The sequence below is a fragment of the Phoca vitulina genome, unplaced genomic scaffold (assembly GCF_004348235.1).
Source record: "Phoca vitulina isolate PV1807 unplaced genomic scaffold, GSC_HSeal_1.0 scaffold11, whole genome shotgun sequence".
Taxonomy (NCBI): Eukaryota; Metazoa; Chordata; class Mammalia; order Carnivora; family Phocidae; genus Phoca; species Phoca vitulina.
In genome coordinates, this window is record NW_022589714.1 from 13,782,231 (window position 1) to 13,805,840 (window position 23,610).

Below are 23,610 nucleotides of genomic sequence, written 5' to 3' on the forward strand. Positions count from 1 at the left end.
GCTCTACCCTAAAAATGAAGGCATAATTTTAGGAGTTATATTACTCATTAAGAAAAAAAGTGTGACATTTTGAACTCCTTAATGAAATAGAGTCATTTGTTCATGGTATCCTTTTAAATGCCCACCATTAAAGTCTAAGTTTAGCAGTAAGTGGCTTATTTACGATTATGTTATGTATTTAAAGGCAGAACTTGGCCTAATGGATGTGATTTGACACATTCAGAAAGTCTCTTCTGAAACCAAAGGTACTTCCCCATCAAAACCCTGAAATTTAACCACCAGGTTTGCAATATTTTCAGACTCTAGAGATCAACAATTCTGAAATATCCCTTTCTAATAATTTCTCTTTCTTCCTTTTATAGAATCTGAGTTTTAGTCTCATCAAAACATCCCAGTCCCTCAGCCTCTCCCAGTTTCTCCACTTGTATAGCCCATCTAGGCCTCAGTGTCCTACACATTAATCCTAGGTGCTGGAGACCACTCCCTGGCCTTTCTCAACACTTGTCTTGATAGTACAATATAAACCTTACTCCTTGACCTTCTGCCCCATTTGCATGGTTAATCTCACTCTGGGTAAACTTAGCTTTCCCTTTTTCCACTCTCATTTCTGAGCTGCCAAGTGTTATTAGAGAATCCAAAATAAAGTGCTTACATGAAACAAATTCATGCACGATAACCTTAGTTGGGCCCTCCAAGCTATTCCACAGTCCTAGTCATCTCTGATTCCCTGACTTAATCCCCTAGTCCAATTTCCAAACCTCCTCTCTCTCCTCAAGCCAGCAGCCTGATTCTTCCTCATTCACATAATGGCGCAGTTAAGAGGAAGGATTTAAGGCTTTCACAGGACCGCATTCAACACAGAACACAGTTGTACAGAACAGCTCTGTCACTACTTATGTGACCTTGGCAAATTGCTCAATCTCATATGTATCTCCAACTTATGGTTTCTTATCTATAAATTGGGAATAATAGTATCAGTGTCTTCCCCATATGGTGTGATGAAGATAAGTGAAATAATGTTTATGAAGCACTTTGTGAGGCACCTATTATAAAATTGCTTGATAAATAGTAGATACTAAGAGGACTATGATGACTTCCATTTCTGGTACCACTTCCTCCTACATACTGAAAAGATTGAAGTCATCTGATTTCATTTGACCTCTTTTTTTCTACTTCAAACTTTCTCTCAATCTATATCCAAACTCTTCTCATGTTCTGTTGTTTCAGAGGGAATAAAAATATTTCATATTTTTGCTAATGTTATTTCTATCTACCTATGACTTTAACTCCATTTACAACCAATTCGCCTGCAACTTTACTCTGCCAGTCTCCTTTTCCATTGATTTCATTTTCCTGGCCTAAAAAATTTAATGCAACATTTGTCAACATTGGTAAAAACACCAGTGCTGGGGCTCCAGCTTTGAAGATTCTGATTTAATTTGTCTGGGTGGGACCCAAGCTAGAATAATTGTTAAAGCTATTCAGGCAATCTATTTGCAGCCAGGTTTGAGAAGCATGATTTATTGCCCTTCTGGAAAGATGTGATATACGGTTCATTATATTATGAGCCACCAGGGGGTTTGTTTTAATCTTCCTTTCTTTAGTAAACATTTTATCATAAATATATTTGTAGTTTGGAGGGAGTGGTCTCATTATTTAATAGGGTTGATAGAGTGGTTTGTGTAATTGTTCCCTCCATTATGTTGTTTTGTTTTTTTTTTAACCATTCTACAAAATTAGGGCATAGATAGGTTACAGGAATATGTATTTTTAAAAAGCTACACCAAGCATTCTAATGCACACTGTTAAAAATCGATTAAATGCTTCATGAGGGCAGGGACCATGTCCATCTTGTTCTCAGTTATATCATCAGCACCCACCCCCTTTTCTGGCATGATTCACTCTGCTTCTGTCCATTTCAGAAGGCTGTCATCTTCTATCTCTAAAGTCAGGAATTTTGGTATCATGTAAGAACCTCCTCTTCATATCCAAATTGTCACCAGATCCTATCAAATGGTATGCTAATAAATGTTTAGCAACAGTCTCTTCAAGGGGTAAAAATCCTTCTTCATAGTGTTTGTCAGTATCCATACTGTAAACACTCCTACCACAGTTGATTTCAATCTACCAACATGACATCTAACATGACTGGGCACAATCGGCTTTTAGGTGCCCAGAGCCCCTGCGAGCCTGCCTCATTCAGCACACCACAGCATTAACAACTTCAGCACACAGTACTTCTTTAACCCAGCTTCGGCCTCTTCATCCTCATTGGCTGGGACAATGCATAACTGTTTCCTCTCTCAGGTTCTGACCTTTGACTTCTCCATTTCCTAAACCCATGAGACCTAGTCAGTCAGTGGCAAATCCTGTCAATACTTACCTCAGAACTGTCTCCTATTTCTTGAGCTTGAACTAGCTTTGTTATTCATTGTTTACCACATTCACTGCTTGGGGGGGAAACAGTAAAGAACAGAACTTCCAAAGCCCCCTCCATGCCTTCAGAATCAAGTCCAATAATTTCATTTGAGGGTCCTCATGATCTGACCTCCACCTTCCTTTCCAGCTGCACTCGTAGAGACTGCTTGAGTCCTGCCCTGGGCTAGATGCATTGCTTCTGTAGATCTCCTTACTTGGGAAATACACATCAGGAGTGTACAAAACCTATCTGTGATATTTAGAGAATAATAATAAAATGCTCATCTCCCAAAGTAAATAATAAACTATTGATGGTATCTTAGAAGTTCCCTGTCTGCTCTGCCAGGGTCTCTGCCTCTTTCTTTGCTCTGTGCCAAAGGCAGCCATGGTCATGAATTTTGTGTTAATCACATCATTGCCTGTCATTAGTGTTTCCAGTTATAGGTGTATTCTCTAAATAATATGTCTTGGTTTTGTTTGTGATTTTTATATAAATAATATCATGCTGTATGTGTTCTCTCCTAAGACTTAATTCTTTGGCTCAACATTATGTTTTTGAGATTCATCCACATTGTTGCATTTAGCAGACCCTGAGACAAAAGCTTAGCTGTTACTCTTCATTAGGGAGTGCTTTTTCAGGGTGGGAGCCTGGTGGTAAATGGAAAAGAATTGATAAGAGATCTCAAAAGTTTGCCTCAAAGAACATTAACTTCTCTGCAGTTTCCTGCACGCTAGATATGTGCACATTTATGGACAGTGGGTGGGTCCTGATGCTTCTCACACCGCAGCAGCAACAGAAAACTCTGGGGCAAAAGGAAAAAGACACCATGAAACAGCTATGAGGCCAAGAGCTGTGGGCTGTGTCTCCTACAGTGGGTCAGAGCTTATGAAGAGCTGAAGAGCTGGTCTGAGAGAGTGGTGAGGCTAAGAGGGTCTGAGATGGAGCGGGAGAGGCATCTAAGACACTGTTGCCCAGTGTGGATACACCACCTGTAGTCATTATTCTGTCCATGGACTTTGCTGTTACACTTTTGTATGTGTCCCCTGGTGTGCACAGCAGGCAGGAGTCTCTCCAGAGTCTAGGAATCTGATTCTCTCTTCTTTTTTTTTCAAGATTTTATTGATTTATTTGACAGAGAGAGAGAGCACAAGCAGGGGGAGCAGCAAGCAAAGGGAGAGGGAGATGCTCAACGTGGGGCTCAATCCCAGGGCCACCTGAGCCAAAGGGCAGACGCTTAATCTACTGAGCCACCCAGGCACCCCTCTCTGTCTCTCTTCTAAGTAGGAGAGAGATTGTTGTGTCGTGAGGTATGCGTGCTTTCAATTTTACCAGGTGACACCAAATTGTTTTCCTAAGTGTTTGTGCCATTTTGAGTGAGAATTTCTTTCTTTCCAAATCCTCAAACACACTTCATATTGGTATTGCCTGACTTTTTTTTTGAGGGCGGGGGGTGGTAGTGAAATCATATCTCATTGTGGTTTTATTTTGTATTTCCTTCATTATTAATGAGGTTCAGTATCTTTTCATATAATTTTCCTTTTCTAGAAAATGTTTAAAGAATTTTGCCCATTTTTTTATTGGGATGTATGTCTTTTCTTACCGATGTAGAGCAGTTCTTTAAAAGTTGTGAATATTAGTCCGTCTGCAGTTATGTACCTTTCAGATACCTTTTTCCAGTTTGTAGTTTGTCTTCTTACTTTTTTAATGGTAACCTCTGATGAGCAGACATTCTTTATTTTAACATAGTTGAATTTGTCATCCTTTTAACTTCATGGTTTGTGAGGATTTTCTGTCCTACTTAAAAAAAACCTTCCTTAGCTTAAAGTCATGAAAATATTCCACTATATTGTCTTATACAAGTTGTAAAGTTTTGCCTTTCATATTTAGGCCACTAAAATTGTGCATGTGTATGCGCGTGTGAGATAAAGAGTAGAAGGCAATGTCTTTTTTTTTAAATATGGATAATCAATTGTTTTAGCACCATTCGCTGGATAGTTTCTGCTTTCCTCTCTGCTCTGTGATGTCCCTCCTGTCATGAACATAGTTTTTGTCCGTTTTATTATCCCTGAGCCAATACCACATTGCTTTAATTATTACAAACTTACAATCTTGATATAACCATGTGTCCCTGGCTCTGGTCACTTTCTACAGGAGTGTCTAAGCTATTCTTGACCCTCCACTCTTCAATAAGATTCTAACATTAGCTTACCAGGTTCTACAAAACACTTTATTAAGGAGACTGAAATTGTGTTGAATCGAAGATCAATACAGAGAGAATTGATACCTTTGTAATGTTAAGTCTTCCTATCCAAGAGCATGGAGTATCTCTCCTTTTATTAGGACCTTACGATAAAGTTGCATGATTACTTTTTTCAAGGGCTTACATATCTTGGATTTATTCCTAGCTACTTTATATTAATTGTGATCATGTAAATGGCATTCTTATTACATTTTCTAGGTAGAAAAATAGTTGGTTTTATATCCCTTAGCTTTGCTGAACAATCTTAATTCTGAAAATTCACTAGCAATTCTTTGGAGATAAGAATTTTTTAACTTAATTAAAAATTTTTCATTCATGAACAAAGAAAATTTGAGTTTTTCTTTTTTGTGTCTTTGTATCTTTTATTTTCTTATATTTTCTTACTATCCATGATGGGCCATCCAGTATATTAAAGACAAATGGTGATTGCACACATCCTTACCTTGTTATTAATCTTAAAAGGAATGCTTTCATGCTTTGCCATTAGGTATGATGTTTGTTTTACATTTTTGCATTTGTTTTGTTTGTGTAAATGCTCTATAGGAGGTTTTTTTTAAAAGTTCCTTTCTATTCCTAAGTTTTAATCATTAATAAATATAGAAATTTATTGTGTATTTCTTCTATATCTATTCAGATTACTAGCTGGTTTTTCTCTTTTAATTCATTAATGTAATAAATTACCTTAATCGGTTTTCAAATATTAAACCAATGCTACATTCCTGAGATAAATCCAACTTGATCATAACCTTTTTTTACACACTGCTAGATTCCATTTGCTAATATTTTATTTCAGAGTATTTATTCATAAGCAAGATTGGACCATTTTTTATCTCATACTTTCCTTTGCAAGTTCTGTAAGACTTTGTATGAAAATGAAGTTGGGCATCTGCCTGGGCATCTGCCTTCGGCTCAGGTCGTGATCCCAGGGTCCTGGGATCGAGTCCCATATCTGGCTCCCTGCTCAGCAGGAGGCTTGCTTCTCCCTCTCCCACTCCCCCTGCTTGTGTTCCCTCTCTTGCTGTCTCTCTCTCTCTGTCAAATAAATAAATAAAATCTTTAAAAAAAAAAAATGAAGTTGGTCTTTTTTAATGCTTGATAGAACTCACTGGTAAAGCTAGAGAATGATATTTATGGAAAAATATTTGATTACTGACTCAACTTCTTTAAAGGTTATAATAATAATTAGGTTTCCTATCTCTTTTTATATTCGTTTTATTAGTTATTTTATATTTGGTACCTTGTATATTTCCAGAAATTTATCCATTTTATATAAAGTTCCAAATTATCGGCAAAACATTATTCATAATATCTTCTTGTTATGTTTTTCATGTCTATAGAAAATGTAATGATGTCCTCCTTTTTCAATCCTGACAGGATTGTGTCTTTTCCTTACTTGATTAATCTTGGGTTTTTGTTTTTTATTAGTATTTTCAAAGGAAAAATTGGGAGCTTTTATATTTTTTTCTTCTCTTTATGCTATTACCTTTTTTTTTTTAAAGATTTTATTTATTTGACAGAGAGAGACACAGCGAGAGAGGGAACACAAGCAGGGGATGTGGGAGAGGGAGAAGCAGGCTTCCTGCCAAGCAGGGAGTCCGATGTGGGGCTCGATCCCAGGACCCTGGGATCATGACCTGAGTTGAAGGCAGACGCTTAATGACTGAGCCACCCAGGCACCCTATGCTATTATCTTTTAAATTTTCTTAATCTCTGCTCTTATCTCTTTGGTTTTTTGTATTTTCTTTGAGTTTATTTTGTTTTCTTTTGCTAACTTCTTGAGATGGATGTTTAGCTCACTAATATTTAGCTTTTTTCTTTTTCTAAAGTAAACATTCTCATGAGATAAATTTGCCTTTCAAATACTAATGTTGCCATACCCCACAAGTTTATTATGTAGTATTTTTATCAAGTGATAAAATATGCAACATTATTTCTCCATTGATGTATGAATTTTTTTATAAGGATTTTTTTTTTTTTAGTTTCCAAATATATGGAGATTTCCCAGTTGTTTTTTAAAACTGATTTTTAGTTTACTTCCCTATTGATCTGAGAACGTAATGTACATGCATTATAGTTCAATATATAGTCAATATTTGTTTATGTTCTCCCTGTGCTTGAAAAGAAGGGATATTTTATATTATAAATATATAACATATTTTATAATACTTAATATTTTTATTTTATAATGTTCCACATATGACTGTTAGGTCAAGTTTAATCATGTTTTCAATCTTCTATAGTCTTTCTGAGCTTATCTGCTTTTTCTATCACTTACCAAGAAAGATTCTTAAAATCCACCTATTATTATTGATTTCATTAACTTTCAATAATTTTCATTATTATTCTGTCAACTTTTCCTTTATATATTTTGAAATTGTAACATTAGGTACATAAAATTATAACTTGTTACCTCTTTCTGATGGCTTTTAAAATTTTATCATTATGATATTACTATCTTCATTGTAATACCTTCTGTCAAATAAGAAACTTTGTCCACTGGTGTGCTGGAACTGACTCATACTAACTTACAGGAGCCAATTGCACATATCTCTTCACAAGTTAGTGTTTGGTAATGTCAGTCAGTGGCTTGAAATCAGCCATAGGGGAATATTAACACATGGAAATTGGTGAATGCTACAAATCAAATCTTCTCATCTACCCCCAAGAGCTGGTTATTAAACATTTACCAGCATAGCTCTGACTTCATTCGATATTAATATAGCTACACCAACTTTCCTTTGGTTAGTGTTTGCAAATTATAACTTTTTTCCATCCTTTTAATTTCAACTTCTCTATATCTTTTCATTTAGATGTGTCTCTGAAAACAGCATATAGTGGGATATTTTTTTTAATGCAGTATGACAATCTCTGTCTTTTAACAGGAGCATTTTTGTCCATTTGCATTTAATGTCTTCCAAATATTACATGGTACATATTTACACTAAAAAAATTATTAGTTGTTTATCTGAAATTCAAATTTGCCTGGGTGTCTGATATTTTATTTGCTAAGTCAGGTGAGTCTATTCCTATCTTGTTCCTAGCCTTAAACCTCAGAATAAAATGGTACCAGATCATAATAATAGTTAACAGTGTTCCAGGCCTTCTGCAAAACTCTTGACATTTTGTCATTTGGTCTTCAAAACAAAACAAAACTATAAAATGCAAGCCTTAATCCAAAACTATGGTGTTGGAATTACTGTTATACCCTTTTTAGGTTAGAAATACGACACATAGAGAGATTATCTGCCCAAGTTCAGCAAGTGACTCAGAAAGGCAGGACTATCTTACTATAACTTCAGCCCCACAGGTATTCAAAATGAAGTTCACCTTTCTTCTCTACATGAACTGTGATAGATCCTTGTGCATCAGAAAGTTAATAGGCAGAGATTTACAGCTATTTCTGTTTAATCTGCTCCACTGTTCTTCTTTAGTAGTTAAAATATTCTTGTGTGTGGAAATATATGCACCAATGCTATACATGCAATTCTTTTCTACTCAGAATTCCCACATACTCCAAGATCAGGTTTGCATGAAAGCACTAAAAATGAGGAGTGGTGTCTTTCATGGTTTGCAATATCAGAATCACAAGCAGCAATAAGATTTAGAAAATAGAGATGCTGAGCTAAATTAGAGCTAATTCTGATATGAGTTCTTTAGGCATCATAAGAATCTAATGAGCGAACTATGTTCCAACTATGTAGCACCCCTGGAATCACAGAGAGAGAGGCTCCATTGTCCAGCAACCCAGCACTGCTGGAACCAGAAGGAAAGTGGGTGTTTGGCACATTTCATTTAATGTGTCCCATAAACAAATCCACATTCTTATACCATGATATTTTCTTAGTGCACCCCCAGCTTCTAAAGTTTCCTTTTCCTGAATTTTGGGGAATTTTTTTCTATAAGCTCTTGGTAGATCTCTATGAATTCCTGCCACTCGTCTTCTTCACCCACTTCCAAGCAGATCATGGACTCATCATGGACTGCCTCTGGCTTATGAATTACCTGGTACTGTTCAAGCATAACCATTTGTTTTCCATGCTATTCAACATTTGTGTCAAGCTACACTCAAAAAATGCTCTCCACTGTAATGTCCCATACATTTGTGAGGTACAATTGCAACTGGTCATCCACATATCAGATTGACTGGTAATCTTCCATTTGGATTCTCTTACCCATAACCTGTGTGTTTATTTAAACTCTGAAAGGAGTTCTGAAACCTGTGGAGTTGGTGCCAAAAAAGTATCCATGATATGTTAAAAATTGGGAAGCAGAAGAAAGGAAAAAAGTTAATAGGATTTAAGTTAATGTAAGGATGAGATGATTAAAAGCAACTTAATGGTCCCACTTGCAAATGGAGACCGTAGCTACCTACCCAGCATGATTTGAGGGGGACTAAAAATCCAGTTGCTAGAGAAAACATGGGTTTCTTTTTAGCTCCTAAAAATAAGCCCCAGCTAGGCTGGTGAGCAACTTGAACATAACTGTTCTCACCTCAGTTTCACATCCTGTTTACCTGACCTCAACACTGAACCAGCTCCACTCACCATTTTTTCAAAGTAATATACTTTACAGTTAACCACAGCTTTTATAGAAATATCCTACTTTTCGAACTTTCAAGACTGGCTTATTTGGGGGAGAAAGGATTTTGCTAATTTTGCTTATGTATTCACATGAAATTCATTTACAATTCTTAACATTTTCAACTTTCCTGCTGAAATTCTCAAGTAAATTTAGCACTCCATGCAGAGGCAATGTGTTTATCCTGTAGTTTCCCACAATCTGTGACCCCATACCATGTACCTCGAGAACACTTGAGAGTCAAGAGCATTCCTGTGGTTCTGGAATTACAGCAGGAACAGTGCCCTGGAACTGGCAGTGGCTGTGCATGGACCTCAGCCAGGGTCCATTATGAGGCGATGCCACGTGTTAGACGAAGGCAGCCGTGTGAGACCTTCACACCACCCTATGGCAAGTACTTCCGTTGTGTTTCTCTCCTCTCCCAGGACAGAGAGGTCAGTCAGCTTTGACAGTCCTCCCCTTCTCCATATGCCCTCCTCTCTCTCCCCATGAAGGGGTGGACGAATTAGCACGCATTTCTGTTCCAAATATAGTTGAGGACACGGCCCTGCTGGACCCCTGCCTCTACACTCCTGACACCAGACCTGAAAAGCTCATGACGCCACCTGTTCAGAGGTCACCCCCCTCTGGACACAAAAGAGACAACCCCTTCTCTCTTGCTTACTTCTGTCCTCAACTTCTGTTCCTGCCCACTCACCAAGCTGCATGTGCCCTCAACAAGAAGTGCAATTTTGCACCTCAACAAAATTTCTCAGGTGAGATCAGTACCTCACCTATAGGTTTAGGTTTTTTTTGTTTTTGTTTTTTCAGTGCAATGAGGTGGAAGAGGGGCTCAATACTTATGTATACAAAGAGAGACTAGAAAATAGAAATTAGGGTGCCTAGGTGGCTCAGTCAGTTAAGCATCTGCCTTCGGCTCAGGTCATGATCTCGGGGTCCTGGGATTGAGCCCCATGTTGGGCTCCCTGCTCAGCGGGGAGTCTGCTTCTCCATCTCCCTGTGCCCCTACCCACCCCCTGCTCATGTTATCCTCCTCTCTTTCTCTCAAATAAATAAATAAAATCTTTTAAAAATTAAAAAAAAAGAAAATCGGAATTAGCAATCTTTATTTCTTATAATGGTTTTCCAAGGTTTTAGCCCTTTTTGTTCTGACATGTCAAGTATAATGGCTAAACCTGATTTTGCAATGAGAAAAAGATAATGCAACTGCTCTAATTCGTTGAGACAAGGGACCACTAATTGTCATTCTCATAGAGTGAGATGTTGCTGAACAAGTGTATTTGGGAGGTAAGGAAGGCTGCAATGGCATCCAAGTTTCAAAAGCTTCAGAGAGAGAAACTCATGCATCATTGACAATCGGTCTGTATGCTGACTATACAAAGAGTTTATTCACTTCATATTTCATTAAAGAAAATCACTGGACATTTCCATGATTATCTTCTCTATCATTTATTCCAACACATTTTCACTAGGGGTGGCACTGTAGAAATTTAATGGGAACACATATAGGAAGAGAAGTGAGAAAGCAAGGTGTAGAAGCTCCTGTGTTTCTCCCTTGATCATGTAGAAAACAGTATGCTTAAAATCCATGCAATTTTCTGGAAAAACATTAAACAAGGTATTCAATATATCTGCATAAGTTTTGAGGCATAGCCAGGTATGTTAAGCACAATGTACATTTAGTTGTCCTTGCTCTTTGGAAAAATTTCTCAGGTGTGTAATTGAGCATTTCTACTAAGGTAGGGGGTGGACAGGGATAAAATTGACCAGAAAGAAGTGGAGCATTTGCATAAAGGCCACAACCCCTCACTCATTTTTGGTAAGGTCAGAAAGTTTATACAAGATTAAATTATTATTTTTAAAAATTTCCAGTCATTGATTTGATCCTGAAATGTTATCTACTTTCTCTCTGTGGAATTTTGTTCTTCAAATGGAGATTTTTGTTCTATAGGAATTCCAGTAACTTTTCTCTCTACTTCCGTTAATTCATTCATTAAGGAATTGCAGGCCTTTTCCCTTAGGAAACATAATGGGTTCTCTAAGTGCTTGTACCAGTGACTGTTGCTTTCATAACAATGCTGCCATAAAAGCTCCATTCCTCCTTTTCCTGTTGTCTGTTTTATTGTCACAGTATGTGTACAGTAATCCTATATTGTGAGGCTGCAGGGTTAGATGGCTGGAAAATATCTCTCTAGAAGAGAGTTTAGTGAGGAGTGGTCCAAACAGGATGGTAAGGATCCACTTGAATATATAACCAAGAAAGAGACTGATTCATGGGCAAAGCTGAGCCATGAAATGGAAACTTCATAAGCAGCCTACAACTGGAGGCCAACTCTGGTATAGGAAGGAAAACAATTGACAGGACAGGGAGATGATGTGGACTATCACGGCTTCCAGGATGCCAGTCAACATCAAGGCCACATGGCCACCAGTCTAGAACCTAGAGCGGAAAAGATACTTTGGACTAAAAGGCTAGCCTTCACATTAGCTAGTAGATATGCTTAGGCAATCTAATTTTAAAACAATAAATGAAGAGTCAAAGTCCCAGTATTTCAGAGGCTTTTGCCATGCTACCCTTGGACAGATTTGACTTTTCCTTAGGATAAAGTCATGTTTTAATTTAGTATTTGAATTCAGTGGTTGTTAAATTAATTTCCTTTTCTATATATATGGAAATTTCCAAACTTGTTATAGCTATACTGGGTTTCAGGATTTGGGTTAGCTCCAGGGTAGAGTGGCTAAAGAAAAAAAAAAGACCCTCTCCAATTTAAATCTTCAGTGTCGACCACTTTTCTTAGCCTGCTGGAAGGTGCTCTGCCCATGGACAAGTTGTATTCTTTCCTGCTCACCTAAATATTTTCTGCCACAACTTTCATGAGAACCTCTCAGCCTGTTGGGAGTCTATTCCACCATGGCTGTCTCTGCCCTTCCTCAAATGATCTGTTTTGCTGAAAAATCACCCCCATCAACAAATGTCAGTACTCAACATGTACAATTCCAAACTCAAAGTGATAATAGTTTATTTTCCAACAGTTTTCAGTATATATTATGTGTTACATAGTGACACCTTCTGGTGAAGTGACACATCAGCATGTTGAATATACCAGGCTCTATGAGCACATTGCAAACCCCAAAATAAAAAAAGAATGGAGGAAAAAAGAGAAGAGAATAAAGGGGGGGAAATGTTGATAGCTTTACATGTGGTATCAGAGGAATCCTCACCCATATAGGATCTTGCTTTGTTTTAGGAAAAGTGGTAAAGGCAGATCTTTCAAAGAGTTTTGCTGTGTGAATGGAAAAAATGGGTCAATAGCTGGAGGGGAAGTGTTATCAAGAGAATCCTTTAAAGAAAGGGAGAAGTAATAGCATGTTTGTAGGCTGCTAGGAATAATCCAACATAAAGAGGGGAAATAATGATGTAGGCAATGACAGAAGAGTTTCTGGAAGAATGTATTCAAGAGTTAAAAAAAGAAGAAAGAGAAAGAAAAAGAAAAAGAAAGAAAGAGAGAGAAAGAAAGAAAGAAAGAAAGAAAGAAAGAAAGAAAGAAAGAAAGAAAGAAAAGAAAAAAGGTGGGATCCAGGGCATAAGTAAAGGAATTGGCCTTGAATAGGAGCGGACTGCTCATCAAGTAGTCACAGGAGGGAAAGTAGAGTATATAAACACAGATGCAGTCAGTGAGCAGATGCAGTGCTGAACACTGATAAAGTTCTCTTCTTGCTCCTCTTATTCTTAATAAAATGTGGAACAAGGTCATCAGCTGAAAGTGAGAATTGGCAAGAAGTGCAGGAAATCTGAGAAAAGTTGTATGTAGTTCTCCCGGAGAGTGAGAAACTCAGTGGTCAATGGACCAAGGAAACTTAGTGTGATACTAGTTAAGGATTATACATTGAAAGTGAGTCCAAATGGTTGTTTTTCTCCATCCATGTTCAACTACAAGGGTGCAAGTGAGGAGTAGGAAGAGGGCTAAATTTAACATGGCTATGGTTTTATCTCAATTACAATAATTGAGGGGCAAGGGAATTGAGGACTTGTCATCCTAAAGAGCTAGGCAATATTAATATTCTTTCCCATTGATATCCATGATTTTAATTGGTTCCATTTATTATTTATTTATTTACTCTTGGATAAATTGAAAGTATCTAGGAATGCTGACTTTACTAAAATATACTTTATGCATACCCATCTCCTTTCTATTCTTTTGGTTTTCATTCACAAAGGAATTTTTTGTCTTCTCACTTGGGATATTATCTTTAATAAGATGACTGTGTCCATAGCCTCTGATATTAGACCCTATAGCAGAGAGAAGAAATTTAAAAAGGAGGTTGCAATAATATAGGTGGACAGGACATAGGAAACTAATTTTTATGGCATAATGGGTTTTTTTAATGAATCTAATTCATACATATATTATAAAAGACTCATTACTAGTTCCACATGAATTTTTCATGAATTCACTTGATGAATATGTACTGCATATGTGTCCTGTCCGAACCCTGTACTAGGTAAGCACCAAGGTGAATTAGGGAGAGGACAAGATCACAATACTCAGGTTTTTGAAGTCTAAAAGTCTAGGTTTTGCAAATACAAAGGTATTTTCAGCCTAAAGGGGAAAACATATTTACAACAAATTACTCTTCAAGCAAGCACAACAACACAAATTCCATGACATTGGTTCATCTAATTTACCACTATATGCCATCCTGGGCTGGAACATAGTAGACATTTAATGAACACTGGTATATCAGTAAATCAGTAGAGATCTGAGCCAGACTAAAGCAATACAAGGGAGCAATGAATGAATTCTGAGTGTGGGGTCTGAGAAAGCTTAGTAGAGAAGGAAAGAAAGCTTAGAAACTGGCCCATGAAGGAAGAAGGAAAAGAACAGCCGTCTAGTAAGAAGGCACAGACAAGCACGAGATGAGCACTAAAGCATGGAAGCACAGGAAGACTTCGGGGACACGCATAGTCTTGTCTTAGGACTAAGAAGTGTCGTGAAAGAGCACGTAAAGAAGGAAGAGTGAAAAAAAAAAAAAAAAGAAGAAGGAAGAGTGATACCAGGAAGTGAAATGCATGGACAGTTGGATAAAGGAGTTTTTACTGAGCACTAACCCTGTATGCAACAGTGTTTTAAGTGCTGCCCAAGTGGTAACTCATTTACTAATATCACAGAAACCCTGTAAGAGAGGCACTATCATTCACCATTTTACAGGGGGGTAACTCAAGCACAGTCAGGTCAAGTACTTCCAAGTTTTATAGCTGGTGAGTCACAGAGCCAGGGCCCTGTGCACCACTAGTGCTATTAAAACATTTTGACTAGTTGAGCAACATATGATTTCTGTTGCTACTACATTTTTCTTTCGCAAATAATGAACATATTTAAATTTAGAAAGTAAGCAATGAATATTAGCTGTCTCTTATCTATATTTAGAAGTTCTGAATATGCAAATGTATTAATTTCCATTTTTCTCTTTTCCTTGTTCAATGATATGACTATTTCCCAAAACTATTGGCTTAGGATTGTTTTCCTGGTGATTAATCTACAATATAATATAGTACAATTGCATTTATTTTTTTCCAAATGCATACTATAATTAACGAAATTTTTCTAATATTCTTGTACTCTGGAAAAGATACAGGGTTTTTTTGTTTGTTTTTTTCTGAAATCACTTTGCCCTTCTTTCTCTTTGTAACTTTGAACTTCACCCAGAAATAGTTGTTGATGGCAGCCAATTCATCATCATACAGGTTATACTCATGTTTTGTCAAGTATTTTCTGCCTCAAAAGATTTTCTAATCTTCGGGGCACCTGGGTGGCTCAGTCGTTAAGCGTCTGCCTTCGGCTCAGGTCGTGGTCCCAGGGTCCCGGGATCGAGCCCCACATCGGGCTCCCTGCTCCGCGGGAAGCCTGCTTCTCCCTCTCCCACTCCCCCTGCTTGTGTTCCCTCTCTCGCTGTGTCTCTCTGTCAAATAAATAAATCTTTAAAAAAAAAAAAAAAGATTTTCTAATCTTCTATTAAATACGGTCCCTTTTTATAGCAGGTCATTCCACTATCAATTCATTCTCATTAAATTTTTACCTACTCTTTCTAAATACTTATATAAAGTAAAAATATCAAACACATAAAAATGCATCCAGAGAATCGAAGTTCAGTTCAATTTCAACATTACTATTTATGCAGCATGGAGGACAGTATCTAATGTGATCTAACTGCTTTACCAAAGAGTGCTTTCATTAGCTCCAATAAATATTAGCTCTTTTTACCTCATTGAAATCTGTAACATTCCATGTTTCAATTCTTTAAATTTGGGGATTTGATTTGAAATACTTGGGAAAGACAGACTTTGTAAGCATAAGTGTGGCTTGTTCTATAAATATTTTTGGACCCCGGTAACCTTTAGTCCCTGTTCTCAAAGACTTTGCCTACTTCTTTTCTAGTGATGACTTGGAGTCAAGATGCAGGCAGAAGATTCTGAAACATGACCAAGTGATTAGTATCATCACAGGCAATCCCCTGTGGTTGTGTCTCTGTGTAATTTAGAGGAACACAAGCTGAGGTGTCTGATACTCATGTGAAAAAGGACACCAGAGAAAGATGGAAGATGGTTAACCTAAAGTAGAGAAATGCCTAACATAGGGAAAATAGGAGGAACTGTGAACTTGGTCTTTGCTATTCCAGAGGGCAGAAATAGGACTAATGTGTGGAAGCTACTAGAAGATAATTTTCATCTCAAAGAAAGAATTACTAGATAGATATTTCAGAAATGGAACGAGGTGCTTCCTAGATGAGGCAGACAACCATTTGTAGAATATTTGCCATGGATCTCCCTCAGCAAGGAGATATTAAAAATTCAGTGACCATATAATTCATTTTCCAAACAGGGATACATTTGAGAATGAAGGGATAGCTGCAATAAACCAGGATATCCTAAGCAAACCAAATCTCACTTCACCCTAATTCACCCTCATTGTTGACCACCAGTTATGTGTACTTGACATGTGGAGAATAGGGAAGATTGATCCTAGTAGGAAAAAGAGAACAGGTCAGAGCTCATGGGATTCTGGGACATGGAGCAAATCTGTAATTTTTTCACCTCCTTCAATTCCTATCACGGTAGAATGAAGTCCAAAGGCCCAGATCAAGTAGATCTATGTGAGCAAGCCTGGAAAAGAGCAAAGTGTTAAGATCCAGAAGAATCTAAAGGAACAATGCCAAGACAGGGACACTCTTCCCAGAGCCAGGGTGGAGTAAATACTATTCCCAAAGCAAGTTATTCAGAGAGTTCTACTAGACCATAACATTAAAAAAGTAAGAACAGGACCAACCCCAAAGGGCAGAATATTGTGGGGGGTGACAAAGTAGAGAGCAGGACCAGCATTGCGATAGGCACTGTGAGAAGAATGGAAAAGTGCAGGATGTATGAGGAGCACAGTTTCCCAAAGTATGGTCTGTGCTTAACCATACTGGATAGGCCTAGAGTTATTTAGTGATGCACATTCTTTCTTCCATTCTTAGTGGCAATTGAAATATAATTACAAAAACTTCTTCTATGACTTACACTGAAATCTGTGAGTGTTTGAAAGGTTATTAAAAATTAACATTCCTAAACTAAAATTCCCGTTTTACTAGCTGCAGTGGGCACTAATGGCTGTACACTCAGCTCCTATCCCCTTCTTGCACTTGCCATTGTTCAGTGCGCACCTTTCAGTCTGCCATGCAGCCAGCCTAACTCAGGGAAAATTGACCACCTCCACAGTTAGAATGAACCACTCAGGGTAATTCTAGTCCCCTGCTCTGTAATCATTCAACTCAAACCAGCAGCACTGGTGTATTCCTTAGCAACTGGTATTGGTCCAGACACATGGCGTAAGTCAGCCATACTTTAGGGAAAGGTTATTTTTCAAAATGAACAAGGGCAAGCAAGTTTAATTTGGTGGAAGCCAGCCCACAGATAAAGTCACCACATGAGGGGACTGAAAAAGGAAATGAGAGAATGGCAGAAAGGCAGAGTTAGAGTTCTCTTTTCACCAGGCATTCCTTACTGTTAGCTTTCCTTTCCATGTGATAACTTCCTTTTTGTTTAAGCCATTTTGAGATGGGTTGTCTTTCCTCTTCACCTGAAGTGCCCTTACAGATCCATAAAACAGTGGTTTCCCAAGCCTGCATGCATATTGGAATCACCTAGGGACCTTCAAAAGTTGCTGATGCTGCATTCCATTCAGAGATTATGATTTATTGGTTTGATGTGTAGCTGGATGAGCAAATTAATCCATATGCTCCCTTTCTTCCTGGAGAGTCCTAAGAATTTATCACTGTCCAAGATTGACAAAGTATTCTAAGACTCCTCAAAATGCCAGAGAATAGGTATTCCTACAGGACTCGGTCCACCCCCTGTAATGAAGGAGGGACTTTTATGCTTTGTGGCAAGATTTGAGTTGCTCCACAGCTACCCTACTTAGATTTCTGCTTGATTCCCTTGTCTGTGCCAGAAGATTAGAGTTGGAGGCCCTTCTTTAGTAAAGTGGGAATATAAGTCTCAGTAAGCCACATGCTTAGGGTCTCAAGGGGCCATAGTGAGTGGTCCCAACTGTTCATCAGTTGTTGTTTTCTTAAATGGAAGACAGATAAAAGGAAAGAGGTGGAGTGGGAGAGGAGGAATCAAGGTCTGACCACTGCTAACTGGCCCTGACACCTCCGAATCTCGGTGCCCTACCACGTGGTAAACCGAGAAAAATATCTGTTTCATGAATATAGCAGAGTTTTTGTGAAATAATATAACACACATGAAAAAATTCAAAGTAAAGAAGTGTTCAATGATGTAAGTTATTGTTATGAAAGGTCCAGAGAGTTAAAAATGAAGTCTAGACCTAACCCTAACAGATACAGCAGTGCCAATGGGATGAAATGGCTCAAGGAGTGAAATCCTCTGCCAACCTGATGTCTTCGTACTCCCCTTCATTTTTCCTCTCACCTCCCTCCATAAAATATCCTACTTGCTCTGTAAAGTCAACTCTAACACATGTTCTTGCCCCAACTCACTTTCACTGTGCCACCCTCTGAGCCCCGCCATACAGAAATCCTAGGGCTGCCACTAATAGGCAGGAAGGTTGTTTTGTTGCATTTCCCCCCTGGGTTTCTAGAAACACTCCACTTCCTCATCCAGAGTGCACCTCTGGGTACCACAATGTGCTATCATTCCCCACTTGAATTATAATGTCTATCAAAAGAGGCATCTCTCGGGAGGCTTGAGTGCTAAGTGGGGAGTGATTTTTAGAGATGTGTGGGAAATGGTTTCAATATTTGGCAGTTCCTAAAGGCAAGATGATTTGAGATGTTGGTTTTTAAAAAAAAAAAAAAATACACTTGATCAGCTCATTATGCTATTCCCTTATTTCTGAAAATGCCTCGTCACTGAAATTTGGCAGTTGCACCAAAGTAGAACTTGAATAAATCAGAGGATTATAACTTTTAGTTTATTCCATTCATTTATCATATATTTCACATATATCAATGTATATATTCACCAGGAAATCAATCTTTCTTTTACAGATCTCTCCACTAAAATATACCATTCTGAATCTAAAGACATAGACAATGCCCCAAGAATCGAAACATCTGAAAGTACTGCAAAAATGTACAAAGTGTCAACCATGAAACGAATATTCGATTTGGCCAAGCGTCGAACAAAAAGGTCAACATTTTTCCCAACTGGTGTTAAAGTCTGTCCACAGGAATCCATGAAACAGATTTTAGCCAGTCTTCAAGCTTATTATAGATTGAGAGGTAAGGAAAGAGATGGAACCTGTTTAGCCTCTCATTCCTTTTATCCCTTCCCTTTCACTTATCCATACATTTTCGTTAGCCCCAAATTTCCAGAATCTCTCATTTAGTCACAAGGGGTATATAAATAAGTCAACTAATCTGAGAGTGGTGAATAGTAAACATTCAAAACTATGGTAGATATCTCCTCTTATGTTTAAAATAATGTCCTGTGCAACATAGAACCATTAAGGCATTTAACAAGTCACCAGAAGGCCTTGGCATCTGGGTATTACCTCTTTGTTTTATTTTTGCCAAAGCCCAATATTGAATTTTAATGTTATTATTATGAGTAAGAAGCACAGAATGATTGCAACGTCAGGAACCTGAGTAAGTTGATTTATCACTTAAGATTTCATTTTTCAAAAGCAACATTACAATCCAGATCCTCTCTCCCTTCTTGTTAAGTTTAAGTTGTTTATTGCTGATCCAGCAAAAAGTTCTGAGGTTTGGAAACCTGGAGGCACACCCAAGTGCAGAGGAGTTACAAATTAACAGTGGTTACCAAGATATAATGCAGGGGTGTTAACAGGATTTACCACACAATTACTGTGATTTCCAGCAGAGTTACAGTGCAGTTTTCACCCCAAGACAGCATAACAGGATTCTTGTGGCCTTCTCGGGAATCATTATGGAGTTCAGTCACACCACAGCCATCAGTGGCTATCCTTGTCATTCACTTACTATAGATGAAAAAGTCGCCATGGCTTCTTCTTTAAATGAAAACAAAACAAAACAAAAAAGAATCTTTAGTAGATACTATTAAATCCCCCCAGGTTGCTCCGAATAATGCAAAATATCTTAGCTAGCTGTAGCCTAAACTCAATTCATCTTACATGTGAAAGTGAAGGGGTTTGCTGAGGTCCACCTTCATCACATACAATATTTGTTTCCATTCCAAAAAGTATGGTCAACCTGCTCTATTTTAAGCCCATTAACTAGAATGTGCTGGTTCCATTCTAGCCTGTGATGTATTGCAAATTACGGCAGCAGAGAACCCCTTTCATGATACCAACATCCTACAAAGTTCTTGAGTATCTACATCTGTAAAATGTACAAAGGTTGAGTTAGTCTGGGGAGTTTTTGCTGGGTTTTGGAGGCATAACTAACAGTCTCAAAAATATCAAGCCTTATGTTCTTCATATGTCTCATTTTATATGGAAGAGACATTTGCTTTCTGACAGAAGCCACACCTACAGAGAAATGACAAGTACTGGATCACAGTCAGAAGGAGAACTCTAATCATTGAAAATCAAGCACACTATATTATTATTCTGAGGTCCTAGCATAGCACCTCTGCATAGCAGTTTCTGAATAAATGCTTATTGATGGATACAGGAGGCAAAGAGGCCATTGGAAATGCAAAGAAAAGACAATAATGTGTAAATTATTCATTTTGAATGTGGCTACACATTGATCAGATAATGATACTGGTAAATTTCATGTTATTTGTTCATGAATGGAAGTGAAATATATAGCATATGCATCACATTGAATATGAGCACAACTGCTTTAACTTCTAATTCTTCATGATATTCACAAATAGGATTCATCGCAGGTATTTATAAAATAACTATTTATTGCTGCAACCAAATTTTTAACTCTGTATTTTATTCTTTATTCTTGATTAGGTTTGCCTTTTTCATTCTTGCTTTCCTGGATGAAACAAACCACTGTTTTTCTCCCCATGGCAACAACAGTCCATTATCTTTATGGCTGCCCCTGGGTGATATGAAATTTTACTATTCATCAGCATGGGTTTCTTAAGTCTAACAAATTGGTTCACAAAGAAACAAGAAATAAGACCTAGCTACAAAGTTGTGCTCCTTTGACAGGGTAACATACTTATTATTTTTGTTGCTGCTTTTACAAAATTATCTTTTGACATCTTTCAAACTTAGGAGAGAAAGCTGCCACATTCATCAAATCAAATGGAATATTGAGATATTTCTTTTTCCAATGCTTAAAGTAACACAAATGAAAATGTTCTGAGCTTCATGGTAGACTCATAAACACACTCATCCCAAAGCACAAATTCAAGACAGGCAAGTTTTGTTTCTGGTAGTCTCCCAGGGGAACCATGTGCTCCTACCCAGGCAAACTCCCTTCAAACCTCCCACCCCTCTCTGTATCTCCCTCTCTTTCCCTCCCCCTCCCCCTCCTCCTTCTTCTTCTCTCTCCCTCCGCCTCTGTCCCAACCTCAATATCAAAAGCTAGATTTTTCTTTCACATTAATGTATGCCTTAGAGAAAGTTTAAGATAGAGGGTATCCTAGTTCTTGCTTCTCTATGTGTTGTCCATAGACCAGCAGCATCACCAGCATCTGGCAGCTTGTTAGAAATGCAGACCTACTTTCACCCCACCATATCTACTTACAGAATCTGTATTTTAATAAGATCCCCAGGTAATCCATTTGTACTCTAAAGTTCTAGAAGCACTGGTCTAGAGAACATATAGCCAACATCCCCATGACAGAGATTAAAAAAGTGAGGTGACATGCTCAGTCAGGGCCACTGAGACAGAGCAGGGTTAGAACACAACATTCTGACTCCTACTCCAGTGTGTCATCTCTCCATCTAATGCATGCCCAACACGGTGGCAGGCTTTTTACATACCAGTGGTCTAACCTAATCCTTACAGATGTGAATGACTGTCCCAGGGCATGCCTGACCTCCAGGATACATGTTCCCTGGGGTTCTTCCCACATCGCCAAAGAGCCTACAGTGTAGCTTTCAGCAGAAAGATTAAGACTCTGTGGTCAGATTTCAGGCATTGCCCAGCAACTGTGGGAAGACTGAAGAGGCAAGGTTCTGGATTTCTCTAGAATCCCTGTGGAAATCTCTCCTGGTAGATTTAGGGAAGGATGGTGCTGTAAGTTAGATAACAGGTAAGTTAAAGGGTTAGAAAAATCCAGCTTTCAGAAGTTCTCAGACTGCTCCCAGCCCTGAGATCCTTTGATGCTTCACCTTTCAAGGGTTCTTTTGATGCCCCTTGGTAAGGATCGGGTATCTTTCCTGGTGGGACATGGGCTGGTGCTCTGGTTCTCCCAGTCACAGAAAGATTCTACACCTCCTGCTCTGTGCTAAGCCTCCAGGAGGTCAGAAAAATGACATCAGAGCAGTCACCAAAAGAACCTGCTCCTCAAAATGTCTAAAGAAAAACTACTGGTCCCTGTTTCATCATTAACATTTTAATCCCTATAAATGACAATGCCCCAGAGAAATAATTCTTTTTTTTTTTTTTAAGTTTCAAGTTTTTAGTTAAATTCCAGTTAGTTAACATGTAGTGTAATATTAGTTTCAGGAGTAGAATTTAGTGATTCATCACTTATATATAACAACCTGTGCTCAACACAAGTGCCCTCTTTAATACCCATCACCCATTTAACCCATCCCCCCACCACCTCCCTCAACAACCCTCAGTTTGTTCTTTATAGTTAAGAGTCTGTCTTATAGTTTGCCTCTCTCTCTTTTACCCCCTATGTTCATCTGTTTCATTTCTTAAATTCCACACATGAGTGAAATCATATGGTATTTGTCTTTCTCTGACTGACTTATTTTACTTAGCGTAATACAATCTAGCTCCATCCACATCATTGCAAATGGCAAGATTTCATTCTTTTTGATGGCTGAGTAATATTACATTATATGTATGTACCATATCTTCTTTATCCATTCATCAGTCATTGGACGTTTGGGCTCTCTCCATAGTTTGGCTATTGTTGATAATGCTTCTATAAACATCGGGATGCATGTACCCCTTCAAATCTGTGTTTTTGTATCCTTTGGGTAAATATCTAGTAGTGCAATTGTGGATCATAGGGTAGTTCTATTTTTAACTTTTTGAGGACTCTCCATACTGTTCTCCAGAGTGGCTGTACCAGTTTGCATTCCCACCAACAGTGCAAGAGGGTTCCCCTTTCTCCACATCCTCACCAACATGTGTTGTTCATTTTAGCCATTCTGACATGTGTGAGATGATATATAATTGTAAGTTTGATTTGCATTTCCCTGATGATGAGTGATGTTGAGCATCTTTTCATGTGTCTATAGTCATCCATAGGTCTTCTTTGGAAGAATGTCTATTCATGTCTTCTAACCATTTTTAAATTGGATTATTTGTTTTTTGGTTGTTGGGTGTTGAGTTTTATAAGTTCTTTATATATTTTGGATACTAACACTTTATCAGATATGTCATTTCAAATATCTTCTCCCATTCTGCCTTTAGTTTTGTCTACTGTTTCCTTTGCTGTGCAGAAGCTTTTTATCTTGATGAAATCCCAATAGTTCCTTTTATGCTTTTGTTTCCCTTGCCTCAGGAGATATATCTACTAAGAAGTTGCTCTGGCCAATGTCAAAGAGGTTACTACTTTTGTCCTCCTTTAGGATTTTGATGGTTTCCTGTCTCACATTTAGGCCTTTAATACATTTTGAATTTATTTTTGTGTATGGTATAATAAAGTGGTTCAGTTTCATCTTTTACATGTTGCTGTCCAGTTTTCCCTGCACCATTTGTTGAAGAGACTGTCCTTTTT

The 23,610-nt window shown here is 38.0% G+C and overlaps 1 protein-coding gene across 1 annotated transcript in view; it reads left to right on the top strand.

Annotated features, from left to right (window-relative positions):
• IMPG1 (interphotoreceptor matrix proteoglycan 1) overlaps nt 1–23,610 on the top strand; it is a 124,156-nt gene that overhangs the window by 4,795 nt on the left and 95,751 nt on the right. The window contains 1 exon segment of the mRNA XM_032410137.1: nt 18,807–19,040. Within this exon segment, the coding sequence (XP_032266028.1) occupies nt 18,807–19,040 (234 nt within the window).